Source organism: Cygnus atratus, chromosome 4, assembly GCF_013377495.2.
Source record: "Cygnus atratus isolate AKBS03 ecotype Queensland, Australia chromosome 4, CAtr_DNAZoo_HiC_assembly, whole genome shotgun sequence".
NCBI classification, from domain to species: domain Eukaryota; kingdom Metazoa; phylum Chordata; class Aves; order Anseriformes; family Anatidae; genus Cygnus; species Cygnus atratus.
Window position 1 is genome coordinate 25,263,521 of NC_066365.1, and position 24,818 is coordinate 25,288,338.

Below are 24,818 nucleotides of genomic sequence, written 5' to 3' on the forward strand. Positions count from 1 at the left end.
AAAAGATGATCCAGGACAACAGATCCAATTATTCAAGTATGTGTTTTATGGCCCAGGAGGCATGCCCTGTAACAGCAATAACGTCATTAAAAAGGAAAGTAAAAATCGGATAATCCATGGAATGAAAAAACACTTTAAAATATTTATTTTGCTACGATCAGACTGACAGATGTGTGTGGGTAATGCACTTGAGATTCTGGCTCACAGTGGTGAACAGACAGCAGTTATCTGTTATAATACTGAAATAAAAATTCAGTAAGAGATTAATTTGTCTCATGTCATAAACATTCACAAAGAGTCATAATGCTTTCTCTCCCAGTCAAACTACTCAGGGTAAAATTCCTGTAGCATTTGTCAAAAGAGGCTGTCAAAAAAATCAAGCATAAATAGAATCACAAGACTAAAACCCTCTGGGTCAGTAAGAATAATTTGTAAGCAAGTCTTCTATGGGTAGGATAACAACAGCATATCAAGTCTGAGCAAAGCATGTTGAGCAGGGATCCTTTCTTACAGACAACACGGAAGCATGTTGAGCAGGGATCCTTTCTTACAGACAACACGGTTAATTATGCTGGCATAAAATCTGATCAACAGTAAGAACAACCCTGGCTTTAGGGCTCCAAAGTAACCTAAGTTAGTTAACAGGGAGTTTCACAGAGCATCACTTACAACATAGTTCAAGAGAGTGCTTCTTGACCTAAATCTTAACCCAAAGTGCAATGAGCTTGACCTCAGCCCAGCTGAGCTCTCCATATAACAGCATGGAGGGAGTTATTCTGCTGTGGAAATGAACTTGGTAAAGAAAAACCTGCATTGCTTCTCAGTGTTTCTGAGAGAAAAGAAACTGCAAAGAGAGACTGCTGCAACTAACACATTGTAGACGTATATTTTTTTGTAGAAACACTGAATGCAGGTTCTTTGGAACAACTAACATTGTTTTAGTATCGTATAACCAGGTAAACCTCTTGAAATGAGCCACACACCATACGGCCTCTTCTCAGAGCTCCACATTTCACTCATCAGTAGTTTTGTCCATACGGCAGTTTTCTCTCCTTTTTCGACTCTCTTTCATAGAGAAGCCACTATTTAAACATTTCCTGGCATCTGCCAGAAGAAAATCAGATTTTCAGGTGTTACAACTTTGCCAAAAGGGCCCAGGTCTCTGAGAACAACCTCCTCAAGACACAGGAAACAGCCCATTCCTACACGAATGGCTCAGAAGAAAGCCTGCCTGGCTGGTCCAGGAGCTCCTGATGGAGGTTGGATGCAAAAATCAAGAGCAGGGCCTGGCCACCTAGAAGGAGTACAGAAAAAAAAAACGAACGCTCAAGCACATGCAGAGAGAAAGAAGAAAGGCAAAGCTCTGGTGGAGCTGAAATCAGTGAGACTGTTAAGAGAAATGAGAAGGGCTTATAGACAAGAGGAAAACTAGCAAAAATGCAGGTTTACCACTGAGTGGTGTGTGACTCGTGTCAATAGACATCAAAAATACTGAGGTACTCAGCACCTTATTTCCCTTGTCTTTATTGTCAAGGCCTGCAGCCACACCTCACCAGTCCCTTTGTCTAAAGGCAAAGACTACAGAAGTGAAGGAATATGCACCACAGAGGTAAGCCGACCACTTTGCTGGATATATGACAGCGAACTGCATAAACACAGGGCAAGCCCACGGGACCGGGTGGGCTGCACTAGAGGTGCTGAGGGAGCTCGTAATGTCGTTGTGAGACAATTCATCGCAGAATTCATGCAAGCAAACAGAAATTTGCAGCAACAGGTCTCTTCAGATGGGCTTTTGCCCACAGCTCCAAATGTCACAGCCCCTTTGGCCAGTACTGCGTCTGCTTTGTCCTTCCTATCTGTGGCTATACCACACAATAAAAGAAAAAAGATTTGAAGAAACACAGTAGAAGCCTAGCCCGGGAACTCATTCAGCATCTCATACCTCAGTCATGAGGTATTGGGAGCCCTGTTCTAATCATGGCCACAACATGCTGAAGGTCCAATGCCAAATAAGTGTCCTTGTTAACACCTCCTCTTGAAAAGGGGAGCTATAAAGGAAGGGAGCAGGTTTATTGAAATGCCTTCAGGTAGCATGGAGCTTTTTCAATGACACCATGCTAGAAGCCGAGAATATTTACCACTAATCATAATAAATAAATAAAAGTCTAGGAAGGAACTACAAAAGGTAGCATGAATAAAAATGAGATGCTGCTAGCAGTGAGAATGACATTATTTAAATAGAATGGGTGGTATCCAAAATGAAAACAGAAATGAGCACAAATTCAGGCAAACTGAACGTAAGTAATAAGATAGATGGAGGAAAAAAAAAAAAAAAAAAAACCTTGACAAATAGCTTACTTCAGTATGAAAGCTGCTATTGAAATTTTTTTTTTTTTTCAAACACCACAAGTAGGATGCCTGCCAGAAAGTCTGGTGGTCTGATAAACGATCAAAATGAAAAGAGACCACTTCAGAAGCAGGAAAACTAAATTAAGTATTTCCATTGAACTCTTTAACAGTGACCAACATCAGATACCCATGGAAAAAACAAAAACAAAAACAAACAGGTCAAGTATACAGTGATACTTCCCAGTACGTGTTCCTATCTTCAACTACCTAAAGCTTAAGGACTTTGTAACTTGGAAATAATGGATGATATCTGTAGGATAGCTTTTACTGGATTTTTTTTCTCTGAATAGCCTAATTGCTTTTTTCTTTATTTTTTTGATAAACCCAGTATTTCCAGAAGAATGCAACATAAACTGACTAACTATTATGGTGTATAACTACTGCTGACACCAGCCTTGATTTCAAGCAAACAGAAGTAGGAAAATCTGACACCATTTTTTACAAAAGGGCCCCGGGGATCTATAGAATAGCTGACTACTAAGTCTGACTCCAGTGTTGAATAGAAGCTAATAATAAAGAACCAAATTAGTAAGTCATAGGCACAGCTTTTGTGGAAGAAAGCCATGCTGCAGAAACATATTACAATCTCTTAAAGGAATCAAAAAGTATGTGGACACGAGTGAGTCTGCTAATAGAGTAACAACTTCCAAAGTCTTTGACGAGGTTCTTTGGTTTCTTTTCAAGCAAAGTTCTTCAGCAAAGTATGTCAGGATAAGACAGAAGATCCTTTTAGATTAATAACTGCTTAAGGAGGAGGAATGAACACTGAAGGAAGTTTGCGACTGTAGCAGCCTAAGCATCTGGGCTGGGATCCAAGCTGTCCACCTCCTCTTCCAGGTCATTACTGGGCAATAAAAAAGAAACAAACCTTGGCAGTCTCAATTGAAATGACTATAAAAAGCTGCAGAAGAATTCAAGGACACTACCCAGGCAATTAACTGGCAGGAGAGCCCACTGAAAGTGCAAGTGAGTGCATACCAAGTATAAGAACAGGCACAGTGCAAACAGCACTTGGGGACAGTCTCCAAACTTGTTTTTGCCACTCGAAACCTTGGAGCCAAACACGGACAGCTTTTTGAGCATTTTAGCACACATACTGCTTACTTCAGCCTGGAAAAAGACTTTGTCTCAGTGTGTACTGAATTCTAGGAGTTCAAACACACTTAAAAGACAAGTCAGAGCACAGAAAAAGGTCCACAAAGTATGACGATCCTGCTGCAATTTTTGGCTCAAGACACCCTTGCCCACTGGTTACCAGGAATGGAAGTTACCCCATTATTGCATGCTTTCTCCCAAGCATATGTTGTTAAACAGACCTAGAGAAGACAGATCTTTGGTCAAACCCAGAACATTTGGATTAAATTAAAACAAAAACAAAACAAAACAAACTCTGGACAAGTGGATCTGGGTGCTGGAAACAAAATTCTCTTCAGATTTTTCTTTGAGAGGACCCACCTTGTACCTAACAAAATTTATCCCCAACGTAGGTCCATTTTCTATTTCCCTAGCATGGTGTGTTTATCTTGAATCCAAAATCATCCAGAAACTTTATCATTCTGTTTTTATTCAGCTTTATCTCTGTGCATACTCCTGATCACAAAAATATCCTGGGATTAAATATATTAATTATCTTATTCCCTAAAGCTAAAATTAGTTTAACTAGAGTTCTGCTAGGAAGCAGGACAAAATGTAAAACTGAATATAAAGGCTCTTAAAAGGCCGCACCTATCAGAATTAAAATAAATAAATAAATAAATAATCCAAACTTGGCAAAAATCACTAAATTTTAAGAAAAAGGTGTTCTTCCAGCATTTGCATAGAGGTTTTAGACAGGGCCTGCTAAGCCTGCCCCCGCTTCTTTGCAACCAGAAGTAAAATGGAACACAAGTATTGCTCCATCTAAACCCAGCTTATGGTTCCCCTGGCCCTCCTGCAGAGTGCTGAACGGCTGAAGTGAGATGATGCTGTATTTGAAACTTTATACACAGATATTTCAGTATCCCCATACATTCTTGGTTCCATTTAACCGAACCTGTGACTTTTATGCGAACAGAAGTGTTTGCCTTCAACCTCAAAACAGCCTGGCAGTTTTACAGCAATACACCAGGCAGCAATACAGATGTACTAGCCAAAGGAACATTTTCAGATGTACCTGACAAACCACATTAACACGCCGTCCAATATTATTTCTCTCTACAGGGGGCAGCAAGAGGCTTTTTATGGCAGCCGAGACAGCCCACAGTCACCAGCAAAGTTCCTGCTGAATCAATAACAGCAGCTGGCAAATCACCTTGGCCACACGTATGTGTCTGACTCGAAAGACAAATCTAACTGTAGCAGGACTGAATCCCCCTTCACAGGCACTTCTTCCCTCTTCCCCTTTCAGCAGGGAGAAGCCTCAAGGCTGCATGGCTTTTTAGCTGAGAGAGTCAGTTCTTGCAGTGCTATTTCACTCCTGCCAACACCACCTGGGGAAGCACTTGGCGTACTTCCCTGAACCAACCTGACTGCTGAGGGTAACGCTGAAGAATTTTTATGCCTCAAGGAAAAGGCAGAGGTGAGGCCTACCTGGATTTGAACATCTCTGAACGAATAACTCAGTCTTTGCCTGAAAGATCTACCTCAATTAGTAATGCTGGCAAGCAAAAAAAGGTTGATTATACTGTTCTTCAGTAGGATTATGCTGAATGCTGACCAGCCTTACCAACCAAAATGACTTACTAAAGAGATCAGTAGGATGAAAAGGGGAAGGAAAATAAATGGTAAAATAATTCATCCAACAGGCCATCTGCTACCTTTTGCTGCATTTCTTCCCAGTAGCAGGGGAATGAACAAGAAAGAAAATACAATGATACCTGAAAGCAGCACCAGCCAATCCTACATTGCTTTCCCTCTCTTCTGCCTTTCCCAGGAAACACATTGAAGCGATAAACGTTTAAACTATTCAGAATAATTGCAAGCGTCCTGGGTATTCATTATACAAAATAACTTATATCAAGTTGCCTGAAAGATATGTTTTGTTAACATTTTTTGTGCTGTTTCGTTTGCTCGCATAGGATATTAAACAGTAAAACTTAACTTTGATTTGATCTGCTGGCTTTGACCTCCATGGAAGACTTATCTGCAAGTGAGCTTGGAGGAAACTCTTAAATTTCTGATCTGATCGTGGCTGTCTCTTCTGTTCCTCAAAGCATTTAGGTCTTCTTAGAGAACTTCTATCTTTATTACAGTAGTAAAGATAAACTCTGAGATTCGAGGTGGGGAACTACCTGGCAGATATGTAGTCTCTCTGATGCTTTCCACCTCGGGGAAAAACAGGCAGGAGCTCTGCTGCCAAAGATACTGTCAGTAGCCTGGGCAGAGGCAGCCTGGTCCTACCTTCATCGGACATGTCATCGGACATGCTGCCATTTCTGCTCGGCTGTCTGGGCAGAGCAGAGAGCTTCCACCTCCATCCTCCTACTCTCGTGAGGGAAGGCAGGGCCAAAATGAACTCTGCTAACACGAACTCTTGACTCCGAGCAGCTTCACTCTGCTCAGTTCACCACCGCACCTGGTGGGGAAACCGTTTTTCTTTGCGAGATTCTGTAGTCCTGTTGCCTCTTACAAAAAGGGCCTCAGTGGCTGCCAACCCCACAGCAGAAGCAGCAGTGCTTAGGGAACGGCCACCTGGAAGGAAATGCTGGCCCAAACAGGTTACCTGGAGCATTTCCTCCCCTTCAGAAAATCTCTTCAGCACAGAGGCCCAACTGCTGACTGCAGTGAAGAAATAAAATTAAAGTGAACTTCAAGATAGCAAACCTTTCCCTGCCACTAGCAGCTGACAGACTCGTTTCTCTCCTCCAGCTTCAGGCAGGTGGAAATCTTTAGTAAGTCACCCAGGGAACATGGCACGAAGAAAGAGAGGCGCTGTACTCTATGCACTTCAGTGATTTTAACAAATGCACAGCGGGCAGTAAATTCATGCAGCAGTGCTTGCACAAGCATGAGTCAGACTCACAGCTGGCCAGCTGTCTCCCACCTCATGTTGTGGAAAAACACCCTTTTTATGAAAGGCCATGGCACAGTCCCAGTGAGCAACCAGTGACCAACCAAACAGATCAGCTGCCGCAGCTGGAAGCCTGCAATGCCGAGGTGAGCACCAAACCCCGGGACTGGCAGAGCCCCCCTCTCTGCTGGGGAGGAGAGGAGAGCGAAAACAGGCAGTACTTCATTTCATATACCTTCCTGTCCGATGCAAAAAAGCTAAAAGATACCAGTCAATCAGTGTGCTCACAGAGCTTTCCTTAGCTGATATTTAACAAGGAAAATAATATTAAATGCTGATTAGCCTGAAAGCAAATTTGGTTCCAGCATTTAGCAAAGACAAGAAGAGACTGTTTAAACCTGTTAGTAACCATACACAGAGCAAATACTAATATCTCCCCAGAATCCCCCTCACATCAAAGTAGACGCATCCAAGGCATGAGTTTTTTTTTTTTTTCCCCCCTAAGATTACTTCCTTCTTTATGATAAATGCAGTAAGTAGTGTAGGTAGAAGATTAATCTGCTGTCAGCTCCAAAATCCAAACTCCAGTATGGCAGATCTATACTCCTGTTAATGCAGGTAACTAAGCAGAGTTATTTAAAGGGAACAATATTACTTTGTGTTTTTTTTTTTTTTTAAAGCATTGGCACAAAACCATAACTAAATAAACCGTACTATAAGAACTTATGCATGAAATAATAATTAAAAAAAACCAAAAACATTCTTATAATCCATAACTTAAGATTTGCTTTTAAAGAGAACACACAACAAGGAAGACTGACTGGACGTGGAACATCTAAATATATGCAATTAGACATTAAAATGGATGACTTCAGAGACAAATCAATATAGATTAAGTGTTCGTGAAAGGAATAATTGGAACAGCATTAAGAATAACATATGGAAACATTTGGTACAGTACAGCACATTTGCCTGTCAGGACAAGAAGTCTCAAGTACTTGGCCTAATTAATAATATTATTTTAAGCATCAATTAAGATCTATGGAAAGAAAATAATTAAATCTCATAAAAACAGAACTAAAAGAAAACAAAAAGTTTGCTTACTCTTCTTGACGCAAGTCATTAACACTCCGATCTAGTGAAATCATATCACTTGCCACCATATTAAACCCAAATTCTTTAATGCTGGCTTGAATGGATTCTTTGTAATCTGGTCCTAAAACATATGGCTTTGCTTCCTCTCCAGGGCCACCAACAACTCCGTGAGGCTCAGGCTCTTTGGGTTCAAAATTACCAAGGACTCCAGGTCGTAAAACAGGATCTGGGTATACAAATGTCTGAGGCTTAAATGTGAGATACTGCCTCTGGATGACGTTTTGCTGATTGTTATCACCAACACCATGCTGATTTAGTTCATTTTTGGCCTTATTTTTCCTTCGAATTGATTCCAAGTCCACTTCCACGCCTTCAACATGAGGCCAAGGTACCACAGGTTTGAACTTCTCATTTCCTAGTCCACGTTCTCCTTTGTTTGGTATGGGCCTGTTGGCTTCTTTGTCATCCTATATATACACAGAGAAACAGCAGGAAATCACATAAATGTATTACTTTTATTTTTCTTCCCCCCACCCCCCCTCCCCAAATCCAGTACCTTGGGCACTGAGAGTTGATACTATATGTATGTTAAGCAAGAATGGAGAAATCTCTGTTCATTTAGGGGCTGAATGAACACTTGTCATTAAAGCTAGCAGTTGCTGGAGAGCATCACTGGACAGTGTCCACACTTACCTGAGCAAGTGGTCCTGGAAAAGGCCTAATGTTCTTCACACCCCAAAAATTGTTCAGCAATTTTATAGCACCCTCCCAGAGAAACGTGAAATTCACACAGATTTCGAAACCTTCTTGGCATTTTCAGTGATCAGCAAGGTCTATGGGGTAGGACAAGGGTGATTTTGAAAGAAACTTGGCAGAAAGGTTCTGAGTGGCTGGGTGTGAAGTCTCTGGAGAACAACAGCCCCACCCACGAACACGTTCCAAAAAATAGTCACTGCTTTCCCTAGTACTTCTGTCCAGTGGGACAATGGGGAAACATTGCTGAAAGTCCAGATTTCGTGGTAAAATTATCTATTTGTAAATGGGATAGATGTTCTCTGTGGAATTCAGTGTCACCTAAAAATGCACGCATTTTGGCAAGATCTCACTATCTGTTCACAAATACAGGATCAAAATAATAATAATAATATAGATCAGAAGGGTGTCACCAATTCAAACCTGCTAGAGGCAGGTCTAACTCCAAAGATCAGGCTACTCAAAGACATGTCCAGTCAGACTCTGAAAACATCTAATATCTCTGGACAGCCTCTTCCAATGCTTTACCAGTGTCTCAGTGAAGATACATATTTTTTTTCCTCATACCCAATTAGAAATTTCTTGTTATGGCCTGTGATGATTGCCTCCTGTCCTTTCAGTGTTGACCCCTGAGAGGACTTTATTTCCATTTTCTCTGTAACCTCATTTTTGAGGGTGAAAAGGTGTAACTAAATTTTCCATTAGACTTCTCCAGGCAAAACAATCCCAACTCCTCTGCCCTGTCCATGTGCTGCAGCCCTCTGGCCTCCTCAGCAGGTCTTTGCCAGGCCACTTCCATTTGTGAATTTTTCTCCTACGCTGGGCACTGCAAGAGGAGAAACCAGACACAATGCTCCAGATACAGTCTCGTTAATTTTGTGTTATCAAGAAACAAAACACTTCCCTTAACTTGATGGCTAAGCTCTTGCTACTCATTATGCAGTTTGCCTTTACTGCAGCAAGGGCACATTGCCGACTACATCGCAGTGTTTTCCTCACATACCATGCTGCATAATAAACTTCAGAAAGTAAGAAAAATCCATGATAAAATATGCCTAGAGTAACACAATAACAATGGGAGTCAGACTGGCTCCAATTCAACATAACATTCTACCTCTCTGTTCTAATTTAAACAGGGAAGACGTACAAAATGCAGAAGTGCTACATTATTCTGCTCTTCCATCATTTTCTGAGGATCCCTGAAAAGCCAACACGGGAAAGGGAAGGATAAGAGCACATGAAAAGGCACATTTAGCAAGGAGGTAAAAGGCTAGACATGTATCTAACTGAAGCCTTGAGAGGACTTTTCAGAAGAGCATCATCTCACACTTGCCCTAGAAATCAACATGAACGCTCCGCCACTCAGCTGTCAGAACACTGCTGACCTCTCACAAATTTGTGCCTAATTTCTGATCCAAGTGCACAGACAGCTAAAAAACCAATAAAATAGTGGGCATCATCAAGAAGGATTCTTAAAGAAACTGTAATTTTGACTACATAACATTTTGATGCATTCATATCTTTGGTAATAGTTAGTTCTGGTCTCCACATCTCAAACTTACATGTTGGAGTTAGAGGAGGTACAGAGGAGGGCAACTGGAATGAAGGAGGAGGTGGACAGGTGCCTTGGGACGTATGTGCAGAAGAGCTGTGACTCTGCAGTTTGGTGATGTGATGGCTGAGGGGTATATGACTGAAGTTCACAAAATCATGAGGGTGATGTATACATTGAATGCAAAACCACTGTTTACCCTAAATCCAAGGTCTAGGGGCACTTGAAAAAAATTCATAGAATATTTTTTTTTTTTTAAAGAAAAACAACAAAACCAAAAAAGTTCTTTGCACAGGCAGTGATCTCCTGGGATATGCCACATGGGAGGCTGTGGACAGAGATAGTACCAACAGTGAACAAGGGATGAGGGAAAGTGATGGGTGACTGTTTTATGACCAGACAGTGAAAGGACTAGGGAGGGAGGTAGCTTCTAACAACTCTAATTCAACCTGTGTGGATGCTGGAAGAGTCCAAAGGGAAGGAAGCAGAGCCAGTAGCCAGGCTTGCCTGCACGTCCTGCTGCCATTCTCAGACGCTATCCTGGTCTAGATGGATCACTACTCTCAGTCAGCCAGGCATTTCTTACGCCCTTGGTCTGTACCAAAGCAAATATCTTTTCCCGCCATTTCCACCAACTGTAAAACATTACAAGCTTCGACTTCACCCGTTCTCTGACTGAAGCAAAACACTTCTGAAAGTAGTTTGTTTATTTTGCTGCCATCAGAACTATGGCTTACCTCATACTACACTTAGCCTCATTATAACTGTTACACATAATTTACATTATAATGCACTTATTTGCTGTTCCCTTCAAGACACTAAATATATGTCATTTTTCTAGGGCTGGAAAATACCGCATAGAACGAGCAAATTATACACACACACACACACACTCGCTCACCTCTCCCCTCCAGTTTCTACACACCTATGACAATATGACAGCAGGCGCTCGTTGTGGGGCAGCCCCGGGAGGCAGCTAAGCACCACACTGCCGCTCACTCACTACTCCCTCCGCATGCCTAGTGGGGTGGAAGGAAGAGAAAAGGAAGAACAGAAGTGAGAAAACTCACATGTTGAGACAAAAATAGTTTAAAAGTGAAGGAGAAGTGGAAGATGGAGAGAAAACAAAACAAGTGACGCAAAGGCAATCAATCACTCACAACCTCCCACAAGCAGACTGATGCCCAGGCAGTTCCTGAGCAAAACATGGCTAATCTCCCTAAATCCACTCTTCTCCTTTCTGAGCATGGCATTATATGGTATGGAATGTCTCTTTGATCAGTTTGGGTCACCCGCCTGGCAGTGTCCCCTCCCAGCCCCTTGCTCAATCCTAGCCACCTCCATGGTGGGCAAAGTGAGAAATGGAGAAGGCCTTCGGGCTGTGCAAACACTCCTTGGCCATAACTGTACCACTGGTGTTATAAACGCCGTGTTGCTAGCAAACCTTACAGGCTGCTGTGAAGAAAATTAACTCCACTCCAGACAACATTTTATGGGCATTTTCAAAAAAAAAAAAAAAAAAAAAAGAATTGCTTAAGTGCAGTCCACAGGTCCTGGGGATTACTCATTTATCCACAGATAACAGAGACAAAGGATTTCTAAATACCATCTGGAAGAAAAAGCAAAGTCAAGCCACAATCAAAGAACTATTTTGGCCATTACATAAACCCCAATGCCTCAGTTAGGAACTTCTAGAACTTCTCTTTTATGAGTGATGACTTCCCTTGTATTTTTTTAAATGATTAAATGACTTATCCAGAACTGACTGAAATAGTTTTTAATTAGTGATTAAAAGTTCAGTGCAGCAGAAGAAGAATCAAACTTCTAAAAGATTCATACAACGACAGCCAAGTTGGAAGGCATGCATATGAAAAAATCACAAAAAAAAACCTTTCAAAAACTGGTAAAACAAGAGACTCTTAAAATTATTTGAAAAAACTTTGGAAAAGACCAAATCAGTTACAACAAGGTGAAGGGAGGTCTCAGAAAAAAAGTGAGCACAACACACACCTGAGCATTCCTGGGTTTTCCAGAAATTAGGGAAGAAAGGCAAAAATCTGAGTCATCTCACATCTAAAGACCACCAAAGAAGAGCAACAAGATCTCATGATATCTTTACAAAGGACACGTAGTAAGCTGTTTATATATAATAATATAGATTTCTTTCCCCCAGGAAATAAACCCGTTTTTTTTTTCTATAGGCTAAATCTAAAGATTTCCTGCCAGCTTTTCTAGCTCCAGCTCAAGTGAAGCCTTCTTCGTTGTTTAGATGTTGTTTTCACCCCTTAAAAGGATTATGTATGAGTCACTGCTATGAGTGTTTCGGAAATATTGAGATGATATAAACATAGTCAATTCCTGACTTGTGTAAAAAGGAGATATTTGGTGTGATTTTTTTTTTTTTTTTTGGCAAGTTAGGTTCTTCATTTTTGCAAAGGAGAGGAATGAAACTGAAGTAATGAGGAAAGCAACCATATCCTCTCGGAAACGTATTTCTAAATTATACAAAGCAAAAGAATAAAAAATGGGAGAGGCCTTCATAAGGCTGCAAGATTAGTCAACTGACAGAAGGGCTGGAATTCTGGCTGGCAATAAAACTGAAAATGTCAAAGTTGCATAATCTGCTTTTCTTAAGTAAACCAGTTCAAGACTGGCAACTCCCTAAAATTCTATGAAATCATGTCTGAAGTACAAATTGATGTTAAAAAAAAAAAAAGTGGATTTGTTTAATTTATAAAATTGAAGAATATCATACCAAAAAAAAGTTTGCTAAGTGAAAAGAATGTCTATAAAAGCAACTTGCTCATCTAGAAAAAAATCAGTGATGCCCAAAAAATGAAGAGAAGCATAATTAAGTACAATTCAGTAGTATACTTATTACCCAAGGCTACAAAAGGAAATTAAAAACTCTACGCTCTCAGAATGTGTACTTATACCCAGCTGATTAAAGATGGATACCAAGTATTACAATATTCAGGTGTTCTTGATGAAAAACTACAAAAACTCATTAGGTTTAATATTTTAGTAATCCAGAAGGTCAATCCCTATGTACTTGCATTTTTCTCCAGTCTAACTGTTGCCTTTCTTAATTCCTGGCTACATCTACACCACTGGCACTTACCATGAAATGCAAACACAAGGAAGAGTACAAGGCCTTTTAACTGATGATAAATCAACAGCTCTCACAGCTCCCTTGACTCAAGTTCTTCATGCAGGTGACAAGATTTAAAAGTAAACAAAGGGGGGAAAAAAAGAAGTATTTTGAATAGAGACTGTCACAGGTGCTGTGACAGAGACTACACAACTCTCAGCTTACGTTTGGTACTTCAGCAAGGATTTCAACATATTTAAAGTATTTTGCTTTGTTTGCCTCATCTTAATGCAGTCACATTCCTGGCTTATTGGAGAAAAAAGTCCACTTGAAAGGGGTTCTGATACAAGACACCTGAGCCTACCATTTTAATTAGTTGAGGAAATGGGAGGGGTTGTTTTAATTTGTTCAATTACAAAAGAAGGAAAGAAGAAAAAGGAAAAGGGAAAAAAAGAAATAGAAATAGAAAAAGAAAAAGAGATGACGACAAAAGAAAAAAGACAAAAGAGAAAAAAGAAGAGAAGGGAAAAGACAAAAGAGAAAGAAGAAAAAAAGAAAGACAAAATAGAGGAAAAAGGAAGAGAGAAAAAAGGAAAAAATTGAAAGAAAAAATAAAAAAGGGAGAAAATTAGAAAAAAAAACAGAGAGAAAGAAGAAAAGAGAAAAACCACAATACGGATCCACAAAGATTTCCTTATTGACTAGACTCATGCTGTGGAGAGACTAAAATAGTGCCTGTTCTCAGCCATGCTTCTAGCGTGATTCTGCTCTATATGCTAACAACGTGTGTGGGGAAACCACGCTGTATATATTGGTTTGCTTCTAATCGTTACGTGTAGGTTTTACTCACCAGGCAGAGTAAGCGCAGAACATAGATGGATAAAAATAGCGTCACAACAAATTTCTTTGTTCTACAGCTATTTTTGTGTCGCATGATAGGAAAAAAATAATTCTGATAAGAAATTTGAAGACTTTTCATTGCACAGAACCAAACACAGCCAAAGTGGAGAACCATCTTATCCAACAACATATTTGTGAATAGATCTCACAGTAGATACTCACTAACTTCATAATAAATAAAATAACCCATAATTCCCACAACACAGTTGGCTGGCTGTCAAAGAAACCCTAGGAGATGGTACTGCTTCCAATTACACCCTTCATGGTAACCTCTATCCTAGCAATCAAGATGTAGCTACTGCAGGATCATCTGCGGAAGGGAAAGCAAAACCAAAAGCACAAAGAAATTGAAAAACACAGCTTTGAAAACGAGGAGGAGGAGTTATGGCACAACTGCCATCACTTCAGAAAAAAATAAATTAAAAATTCCTTTGTAATCATTAATTTTTTAAGTGTTCCAGCATAAAGAGGTCTATTTTAAACTCCATATGCAGCACTGCCCACTTGTCAAATTTTGCAAAACCTTCTATCAAGCAATTTCATCACAATGTACTCAAATTAGGGCAGAATTTGGACCTCAATAATTCTTCTGTTGAATATGAGCAGTGGCACTCAAGCCACCTGGCTTGAAATGGGCTTTTGCTATCACAGTATCTGAGCAAAAATGGCTCACTCTTTTGCTTTGGCTTCTCCTCTTGGTGTCATCCTGAGCCACTCCAAAGGTGACGGAGTGCACACTTCTCTGCTCAGTAGCTCCTACAGTAACTTCTAGGGCCTGTGTAACCTTAGAACAGAACGTTCATGAGAACTGCAGAAACAGAGAGAAATATAATTTTACACTAAATTATAGAAAATTTCTGAGGTTTAAAAATACATGCTTGTAAAAATAACAGATTGCTAAATCACTGTAATTGCATGCTTTGTGCAACTCAAGTGAAAAACATGTTAAAGGTATTCACCACCAACGCTTCCAGGAAAATGTCTATAAGTTACGCTCTTATGTCTACAGTTACCCTCAGTTTTGACAGATATCCTGAGAACATCAAAGTCCAATGCCATCTATCTGGATTTTTGCCCTGGTAAATATTCTACGAGAAACAAAAAGTACTTCAACAAGACCCAAATCTAACCTACTAGCATTAAAGCTGCGTTAATACCAACCTGGAATAAGTTTTGGCACACAGAACTGACCTGACTACTGTACCACAAACGTGTTACTGTGATGGCATCTCCAAACAGCAAGTAACCCTACCAGAAGATGACCACATCAGTCTACTTTTCAGAGTGTTCCACACAAGACTTGGTCAGAAGCCACAAAGAAAACTCAGAAAAATTAAACAGAACTTTGAAGCAAGCGTCACTTTATATACATTATATATATAAATATAATTATATATATACACATACATAAGTATTCTATTCATTAAAAACACACAACTTGGAAGTGCAACTGAGGTGCAAGAGCCAAAAGCAGCTTTGGAGAAATGCATGTTCAGCAACAGTTTTTATACTACTATGTATTGTACTTCCACTACATTTAAGAATGTAAAATAAAATGCAATTATTATTATTTTATATGGAGGACAACTTTCCCCTTCACGTACTTCTTAGATTTTATAGTAATGGTCAAGCTGATTGCTACCTGATGCATTACACATTATCCTGCAGCATCTTTTAGTCAGCTTGCTTTTCTTGCCCCCTTCTCTCAGTTCCCAAGGAGCTCCTCAAGAGGGAACTGTTTTGCCAGATACCTACAACAACATTGCTAGTTAGTAGCATTGAGGAAAATTCCTTTCCCCACTCATTCCTTACACTGTATTTGATAAGGCAGTACAGGAGAATCATTAGTATTTCCACTTCCCCTTGGTATTCAGACAGAAATAACTATTAGTTTTCACTAGATACCAGTGGACCACAGTCATTAATATCTACTTAGTCCACTAGGAAAAAAAAAAAAAGTAAAAAAAAGGGTAGTAATACCTTTGTGCCCCAAAATTGCCAGAACTAATTGAGGCAGAACAACTTCAGGGAGTAAGATCAACAATTTCCTTCTATTTTACTGTTGCCATTCCTGATTTTGAGAGCATTGCTTACAGAAAAGCAAGTGGCACATCCATAAGCAAAAACATAGCTTATATAATAAAGGAGAGAAACAGTTTCTCAAAATGTGAAATTGGCAAGTTCTTGATGTTCAAATGAGTTTGACTGAATTTAGTGTTCAAGTTCTGAGCGATCCACATTAATCTGAGTCTCTGTGTCATTGATTACAAGGAAATAGCAAAACCATGTTCATATTACCTAGTAATGAGTCTAAAAACCAACAACATTCACTAACAGCTGAGGTCATCTTGTCTGAACTGCCAGGAAAGACAAGGCTCAGCTTCTCAACATTTTTTTTTTTAAGGTTTCAGTTGCTGTAAGAGCTCTCTGGGCAAAACTATCAACTGGCTCTTCCTGTCTTCTCGGATTTTTCTGAAGATACCATCTACTTTGTCACAGCAGAAGCATTCATCTAGGACAGTGACTCCAGGCTATTGCTTGCATACTGCCCTGGTTTTGCAGCCAGCATTTCACAAAGTCATTGCACACCAAGTTTTACTAAGCTATGGAAGCCCTCAGGTACCAAAACAAATGGAGATTATCTCTTGTCCTTCCATTTTTTGTGGTGTACCTGCAAATATAGTGACTGATATTAATTCCTAGCAATGCAAGAATACTTATTTTCAGTTGAAATAACTTGACGTCCCAAATATTTGCCTAACAGAGGGTAAATCCTGAGTTTTACCCATTTACCTAAGAGTACCTTTTTTAGAGATACACATCTATCTTTAGATGAATCATTAAGATATCCATGTGGATTTAAATGGTTCTCCAGCAATATTATCCTTCACCTGTAAGGAGAACTCCTCTGAGCTAACAATGCTGCTGTCATCCTCTCCGCCCTTGCTGCGCACTTACCACCTCAGCTCCAGCAGAGCAACACCATTCTGCCGCAAAAGCTGAGCTCTGTTTTGGCTTGTACTGCCCTACCCCCTGCCCTTGCTCCTGCACATCTCCTTCCCATGTCCCTCTGCCCCCGTGTCTCGGCTGCAGCGCTCTACGTTCCTCCTCTTGGAGAAGGCTGGATTTTCTATAAACACAAGGGTTACGCTCGTACATATCTGGTCTGGATTGAGCAATTTCCTTTACTTAGCAAAGTTAAGTCAACTTCATAAAATGCAGAGACTGCCAGGAGACTTGGGATTGAGTCCTTTGCACCAGACCTAGTCACTTTTCAGGGATGCCAATGGCCATGCAAAGCTTGCAAACTTCTTTCACTCCCTCTCCCTCCTTCCCACCTTTGGTGGGTTTTCAGAGTACAAAAAGGACAGTGAGGACGTGGCCCAGCCACATCGCATGTGCCAGTCAGGGAGAACTGCAACACTTCTCGAATTCCTGTGTGACATCCACTTTCACAATTAGACTCCTCTGCCTGACCGAAAGCAAGTAAAAATAAAGACAGAGTACTTCAGAACAAATTACTGTCAAAAATAGTAAACTTTTATTGTCTTCATTTTTACTAGCCCCCATTGTTTGGAGATACTGAGCTAACTTAAATTCTCCAGCATGCCTTCCTTTTTGGCTGAGGTTCAGCTCTTACTGGGCTTTTACCCATCTGCATGTCTTCCCATTTCTGGTATGGTCAGAGTTTATCTACAGTTCCATGCTGTCCCTTGCCCCATCTGTTGACAAATGATCATGCCACATTGAAGAAGCCTTGTCAGGGATCCACTTCACCCAATGAAGTTCACTTAACACATTTCCAAGAAAACTATGGAGACAACAACAAGCAATGCTTATCTCCTTGCAGCTCCCGAGAACACCCCATAATCTTAGATAGTAATTAAAAAGATATAAAAGACTCAGATAAATACTTGAATAAACAGATATTATGATAGTCTCTGCTTAAATTCATAGCCTCTTGTCATTAATACAATTGCTCAAGTAGCACAGATATTCATAAACTGAATCATAAATGAGGCTGCTATATTGTCTAAGGTCATGTTATATTGTAGTCTCTTCCATACTCTAGAATGGTATGATGTTGACACTACTAGCTTGTGCAATAAAAAAAAAAAAGCATTTGTAGCTGCTTCTTTAGAATAAGAGAAAAGTTGTCAAAAAACCCTGGATAAAGCAGAAGTACGATCTACAGCTTCCTATATACTTTCCTTATAGACTGCTCCCCAGGGATGACAAAAAGGCTTTTAATCTCAGAAAAGCGAGAATTTATTACAAGTTTATTGCAACTAAAATAATTAACTTTTTCGGTAAAGGAAAAAGTGATCAAGCAGAAACGAACATAAATAAAAGCATAAAAGCAAGCATCTCCCTACCCACTGTCTCTCTTCACACGTGTTTTGCTTCTAGACTAGGTCCCTGTTAATCAGGTGTCCTTTTTCTGTCGCAGTAAAGTGCAGTTTCTCTGGTCCCCAGGACATCTCTTTCCATCAGCTGTAGATCTGCTTCTTGCTCTTCTAAGCCCTCCCTGCTGTGCTGTGAAGCTCACCGCATTCTTTCCTTGTCTGCCCTACCTTGCATCTTAAACACCCGTCTGCTCCAAGGAAGCTCGGTTCCACTGAGCCTGCTCCTCTCTTCCTAATGGAACATGACACAAAGCAAGACGAGCAAACACTGTACATCGTACAAGGTAAGTCATTTTAGGTTAAGTACTTAAGACAGGTCTAATCAACCACCAGCTGACCAACAGACTGTGATTCACCTCCGAGCCTGCCAACAACTGTACTTTTTCAATGCCCAGAACCTTCCTTCCTTTCTCTGCATAACAGACAAATGTCTACATACTGCAGCTTACATTTTGTCATGAGCACGGTATTTCAACTGCAAACTTTTGCTGAGCATCATCCACAGTAATTCGTTCTTGAACAAGGAGTGCAGTGACTCAAATCTCAAAGATCTGTGAAATACCAAACCACCTGTTTGGTATTTCAGTGTGTTTATCCTTGAATGCACAATACAGGTTGCTATACCATAGATGAGACTCAATCAAAAATCAAAAAAATAAAATTTGTATATCATTTGACTCGTTTGCTAAATTTAGCTGCTTTAAATATTTTATTGTAATTTAGCTGTTCAGAAAGCCAAGTCCCCTGGAGAGGCCAAAGAGCAAGGAGAGCATGAAGCCCTGTGGCACAGTCATCATTCTGCTGCAGCAACACAGAAAATAACTGTCTCAGGTAAGCAAAGCCCACCAGACACTGAGCCTTGTTTTGCCAAAATAAAGTCTAGTTTCTTGTCTAATCTTGCCAGTAGTGAATCTGCTAAGGACCCAATTGCTTTCAGTTTTTCCTTCTTTTCCTGAAACAACTCCTCTACTTGATGTCTTAGTAGATGTCAAGTTGCATTTACTCACAGGAAGGAAAGCACTTATTGCCTAGAAAGTTAAGCTGTGTTTTCTTTGAAGAAGCTTTAAGAAAATATTTTTTTCTTCAATGTCTCAACCTGGAGGCAACGCGTGGGGTACCTTGCTGTGTGAGAAGTTCAGCAAGGTGACTGCATCCTTAAGCAAATATTTCAGAAGATGCTGAAAAAAAAAAACAAACCCAACAGGTATCCAGGAGGAGCTGTGAATAAAGTGATGCATTTCTAAACAAGTAACTTCTAGGGGCTCAGCCAACCCCAGAAAATTGTTTAAACAGATGAAAGCTGTGGGAAGTCTCCAAATGCTTAGAATTCTGGCTGGGTCTAATCAATATTATCATCGCTCATTTCTGTAAACATTTGTTATTATGTATTTTGTTCAAATGCAACCTTCTGTTCTCCTCTTATTCTCTCTCAAAGTGGGTAACATTTCCAGTTTTGTTCACAGTGTTTTTGACTGAGATGGTGCCATTGCTTAACCTGCTTTGGGGGTGGGGGTTGTGGGGGGGTGAAGTATAGAGGAAAACTTTTTCCAACTCTTTCTTCTAGAAAAAGCTGAACATAATTTTGAAAATCAGCAAATCCCTTTTGAAAAATGGACAGTAATTATTGCAGAAGGTGCAAGATTCCCTCCCCATCTCCTTCCTCCAACATTTGCACATGGCTATGTGGTTTGGAATGATCCTACACATCTGACCAGATTTTAAAAACAGCGCTGAATGATTCTCATAACATCTAGAAAACAGAAAGGTCTTCCAAAACAGGAAGATATCGGCTCAGTCTTTCAACTTGTATACAAGGGTTTCAGATTGAAGTATTGGATTTTCTCCATCTTCCAAAAAGCTTTTTTTAAGAGAGAGGGTTTGGGACCATAGAATACAGAATATATCACAACCATAATGTTTTCTAATGCAGCTTGATAAATAGAAATCCATTTTTTTCCTTAATAGAAAAATAGACTTTCAAGTTAAGACCAGCAAAACGGAGTGAAGGTAAAGGCATTTATTGATTTAGTTGCAAGTGATGGATAATCAGAAACATACTTGGGATATAATAAATTGCTTCATAATAATTCAAATTACCAACACCTTGCTGGCTTATAAAAATTTTTTAAGGATATAAGGAAGAAGGGGGGCATGTTTGATAGATAGCAAGGGATTCGTATCTCTAAATTGAAATGTCAGCACTGTTGTAAGTTAGGTACTCTTCTGAAACAGCCATTATCCTCACTCCATAAGTAGACAACTGCCCACAATTTTCCTCTCTAGAGCTATTTTATAAATGCTTGACTTGAAGAATTCTGAGTATTAAGAACAAAATGGACAATTGTTTAATACCTCATCTCTATCAGAGTGGACTGTAAGATTCAAAAGGGCCTCCATATATCAGGTCTTTGCCTATGACCCTGGTCCATGGCTTCATTTTTTTCCCCTTTCTTCAGAAAAAAAGAATGCATTGATCTTCATCTGAGCTTTATCCGAGTTCTCTGTCCTGCCAGTTAGAGGCTAGCAGAATGCAGGTCCCGTTTTCTAGTTAAAATTAACTCCCTCCCTTACAGATCTCTAGGACAATTTTTTGTTGTTAAATACGAATAAAGAACAAATGATCCTGAATACCTGGAAATAAAAATAGTGACATTGTATTAATGCCTTGTGAATTTAGTATATGCTGATCCATGTAGTTTAGCTATTTCTGTAGTTGTATTCCACTACTGCCAAAGGCACATGCTTTAAAACACTTGGCAAACAATTTCAATACTTTTTGCAATCAAACAGATGAAAATTGTAGAAAACAACCATAAGAAGGGATTGTTTCACTGTATTATTGCCTTAATCCACAGCTCTATCATTGCTAGCACATACACCTTCTCTCGGGTACGTCCTTATTTCACTCCTGCGCGCTGTGATCTTCAGCAGCACAGATCTTTCATGCCCTCATGCACGGCAGCTGGCCTCAACTGGTCCTGCACCCATACTTGAGGCATTACTACAGTTGCTAAAAACTTCCTTTCACAGCCCTTAATGGTTTAAGCAGTAACGAGCCATCTCTTTGCCATCCCCAAGACCACTTCCATCTTTTATTTCCTGGAAGGTTGTGACCTCCAAGGTCAAAGGCTTAAAACGCAGCATCATTGAAGAGACTCTGTACAAGATTTGTTCTTGTCACTAGGTTTCAAGATTAAAAGAAGCTGGTGACACTTCTAGTTGAGTCATTGCTCCTTCCACATTCTGTCTTGCTCCGGGAATATCCTTTGTTTTACGTGCATGCTTCAGCAAGATCTTAAAGACAGAACTAAATTTTATTCATATGGTCATTAGAGAGTCTTAAGAACTTCTAAGGTGTCCTCTGTCCAGCTTCATTTGCTTCCTCCATTTCACAGGGATTACTCGCCTCCTTTTCCTATGTAGTAGTGTTACCTATGAGGGGGCAAGGCTTTTCATTTCACAGAGACAAAGTCCCTTTTAGGAATGCTCTCTGTAGACTGAAAAAAAGAAACATTAACTGTTTCTTCTGGACTTGAACAATCAACATTTAAATTAGAAAATTTAAGAGACCAAGGAGTTAAAATTTCTAACTCATAGCTTTGCTATTGAAAATAACCAACTACTATTATTTCTCCCTCCAGAGGGAAAAAGCCTCCAAAATAAACAAAAACTGCCATCAATCCTAATGTTTTAAGCAGCCAAGAACAGATTTCCTGGCCCTCCAGGCTATGAACGCTGTACTAGCAAAAGCCAGTAGAGAAGGACTGTGGAACTTCATCCCTATTCCTCAATCATCTGAGACAGAAAGATATTTAAAAATCATACATCTGTTTTATACACCTCGGAGGGTAAATGACATTCACAATACAATAAATCCATTGCTGATGGACATGCTTGATCAGGGGATGCTGGTTTCTGTGCTATATTCTTGTACGTCCAACTTTTCCTTTTAGACTTCCATCAAACTCATTTCATATTTCTTGCTATTAAGAAACAAACTGCATGATTAGATTTTCATTTATCTTGAAATATTGTTACCATTCTCAAGCTTTACAACAGCCTATTTGTCTTAAATTGCATTCTACAATTTGATCAGTCCTACCATTTTGAAAGCTTTCTCAAAGAAACAGCCAAAGCCAAAAGCTGCATTGTATGAAAATTACACATAGCCTAAAACCCATTTCTGAAAATTTCATCTGAACTCCCAATAGATTTCAGAGATTCAGAATATTTACATAATTACCTTGTGTACTGTTTGACAAGTGAGGGGAAATCACTTATGATCAATTGTGTTCTATCTCATCTTTCCATGACCCTTCCTTCCTGCATCTTTTCTGTGTAGGACATTGAAGAGAATCTGTGTGGTACTTGCCAATAAATTACAGTTATATTCTACTGAATTGTTGAGGTAAGGGTTGTTCTTATCTGTCTTAACTACTTTAAAAATAATGCAAGTCAACACAATACATGCATTGGAAGCATAAGGGAAAAAAAGGTCTGCAAGAATACCAAAGTGTTGAGAACCAATTTATTGAACAGAAAAAAACAGTCTTGGTAAATTGACTACTCTTTCTGTGACACATACAGCTAGTGACATTTATTGTTTTGCTGTAAAGTAGACATGATGAATGTCAAAACCTATTTCATAGCTTTGCTTTAGCAGCCACATCACGTGTGAGTACAGCCAGATTCTTGGCATCTTTTAGATAGTCAGCAAGAATTCTATAAGCTAATCCACATACTTTTTCAAACAGTTTTAACAGACTTCGTTGAGTTTGTTCTCTCCTGCCCTCCACTACCTTTCCAGCCTTGCCCTTACCTCTGTGCTCTCCATGCAGTATCTTTTCTTTTGACTAGGGAAGTCACCACAAGATCTAATGGAGGGGCAGATGCTGCTGCTGGACTTCAAGGAACGGACTGCCTCGGCATTTACTTGGCTACTGCTGGTGATCCTTGGTACTACAAACAATCTAAACTTGGAGTTGGCAAGGCTAACAGTTAAATCTTTACTTTCAAAGCTAACTTTGGGAACTGACATCCTACCTTCTTTCTCTCAAGAAGTCACTAAGGTTCAGCCCCCTATCCCTGAACGTCCTTCAAGGCTCTCACATCTGAAGAAGGATCCTGAAGAAAGTATTCACACGAATGTGTTCCCAGCTCAGGTACACTCTGACTGGCATTTCTGACCACATGTCTGGAGAAGATGTGAATAAACACCACCAATTCCTTTGCTTTGAAACAGCTATGCAAGCAGAGAATAAGTGTCACACTCCAATAGCTAGCTGTTCTTTTCCCCTCTCCCTCCAAAGCACTAAACACTGCTAGAAATCACAGACAGCATTGGTTTTTACAGGGTTCATGTGGTCATTTTCAGCTCCCCACAGACATTAGTATAAAGTGCCAGACATGTAGTAATTCACAAGCCTTATACCTTTTAAGTGATTGGAATTTCAATCAGTGTGATAAGCCTTTCATAGATTTTTTTTAAGAGGGCTTTAATATGAAAGTGCCTATTAGTGCCTGCTGCAATCTCTTGCATTTAAATAAGCAGTAGATGACTGTAGCAATCTCCTGTTGAAATTATTTTTGAATACAGGAGACAAAGAAAGATGCATGGGGACCCTTCTTGCTCGCAAGAAATGGAAGTCGGTGTTCTCAGCACGGGGTCTAGCCCCCACTGCTGAAACAGCATAGCAAGAGATATTTGTATGATAAACTGTAAGCTTTTTAACAAACATTGGCTCCTTGTAAACATTTTCGTTATGAACTCGGAAGTCTTGGCAACTCAGACTCTACATAAATAACCAGAACGGAATTTTGCTTAAAAATTGATCCCCAAATGACTGAGAGACTTTTCTCAGGTTGTACTTTCTTTCATAAGGCTGCTTGCAGCTGGAGCGATTTCCATAAGCACTAAGCCTGCATGCTCCTGGTAGGCTTAAAATGGAGGTGCTAATAACTGCATTTAGGAAAACTACAGCCTTCACTTCTTGCATCTAACATAGAAAAGATATTAGTGAGATGTAGTTATGATGTACCCAGTTCATTAGGTAGGTGTTTAAATGGGAACACGATTTGCCAGATCAAGATCTTTACATGCTAGTCTTGCACTTTAACTTCTAACAAAGACAATTTTGTTAAAGCCTGTCAGAAAGCTGATTTCACAAGCCATTTGCAGTTCTTGAGAAAAATATTATTTTTCTCTCTAACGGGGAAAAATCTGTCCAGCAACTAGAGGTAGAAGAGTCGGTGAGGCTGTTTTTACTTACATCTGGCCTGGGGGAGAGGGGGCCTCCCAAGAGGAAGCACTGCAGCAGCAGCAGGATGTCACTGTTTGGATCAGGAGTGTGAAGGGGATGCTGTATGCATAAGCCATCAAACACCAGAGGAGAAACCGACAGCAGTACTTGGACAGGACAGGAAGCGATATAGGCCTGCTTACCGTGCATCCAAATATAATCAGCAAAACAAAGCCAAAAATCAGGAAGGAAGCTACTCTAATCCCAAAATATAAAAAAATAAAAGAGGGGATAAAATCCACTGTGTTTTGCTACCTTTCAATAACCTGCAAAACTACTGTACTGAAAGCAGTAAGGAGAAGCAATACAGGAGAGCCTTTTCTGT

General features: G+C 39.9%; 1 protein-coding gene across 5 annotated transcripts in view; it reads right to left on the reverse strand.

The window, feature by feature from the left end:
- GALNT7 (polypeptide N-acetylgalactosaminyltransferase 7) overlaps positions 1-24,818 on the reverse strand; it is a 72,074-nt gene that overhangs the window by 32,765 nt on the left and 14,491 nt on the right. For all 5 annotated transcript variants that reach the window (XM_035557895.1, XM_035557894.1, XM_050710400.1 and 2 more), the window contains exon 2: positions 7,502-7,959. In XM_035557895.1, the coding sequence (XP_035413788.1) occupies positions 7,502-7,959 (458 nt within the window). The remainder of the gene's footprint in view (positions 1-7,501; positions 7,960-24,818) is intronic.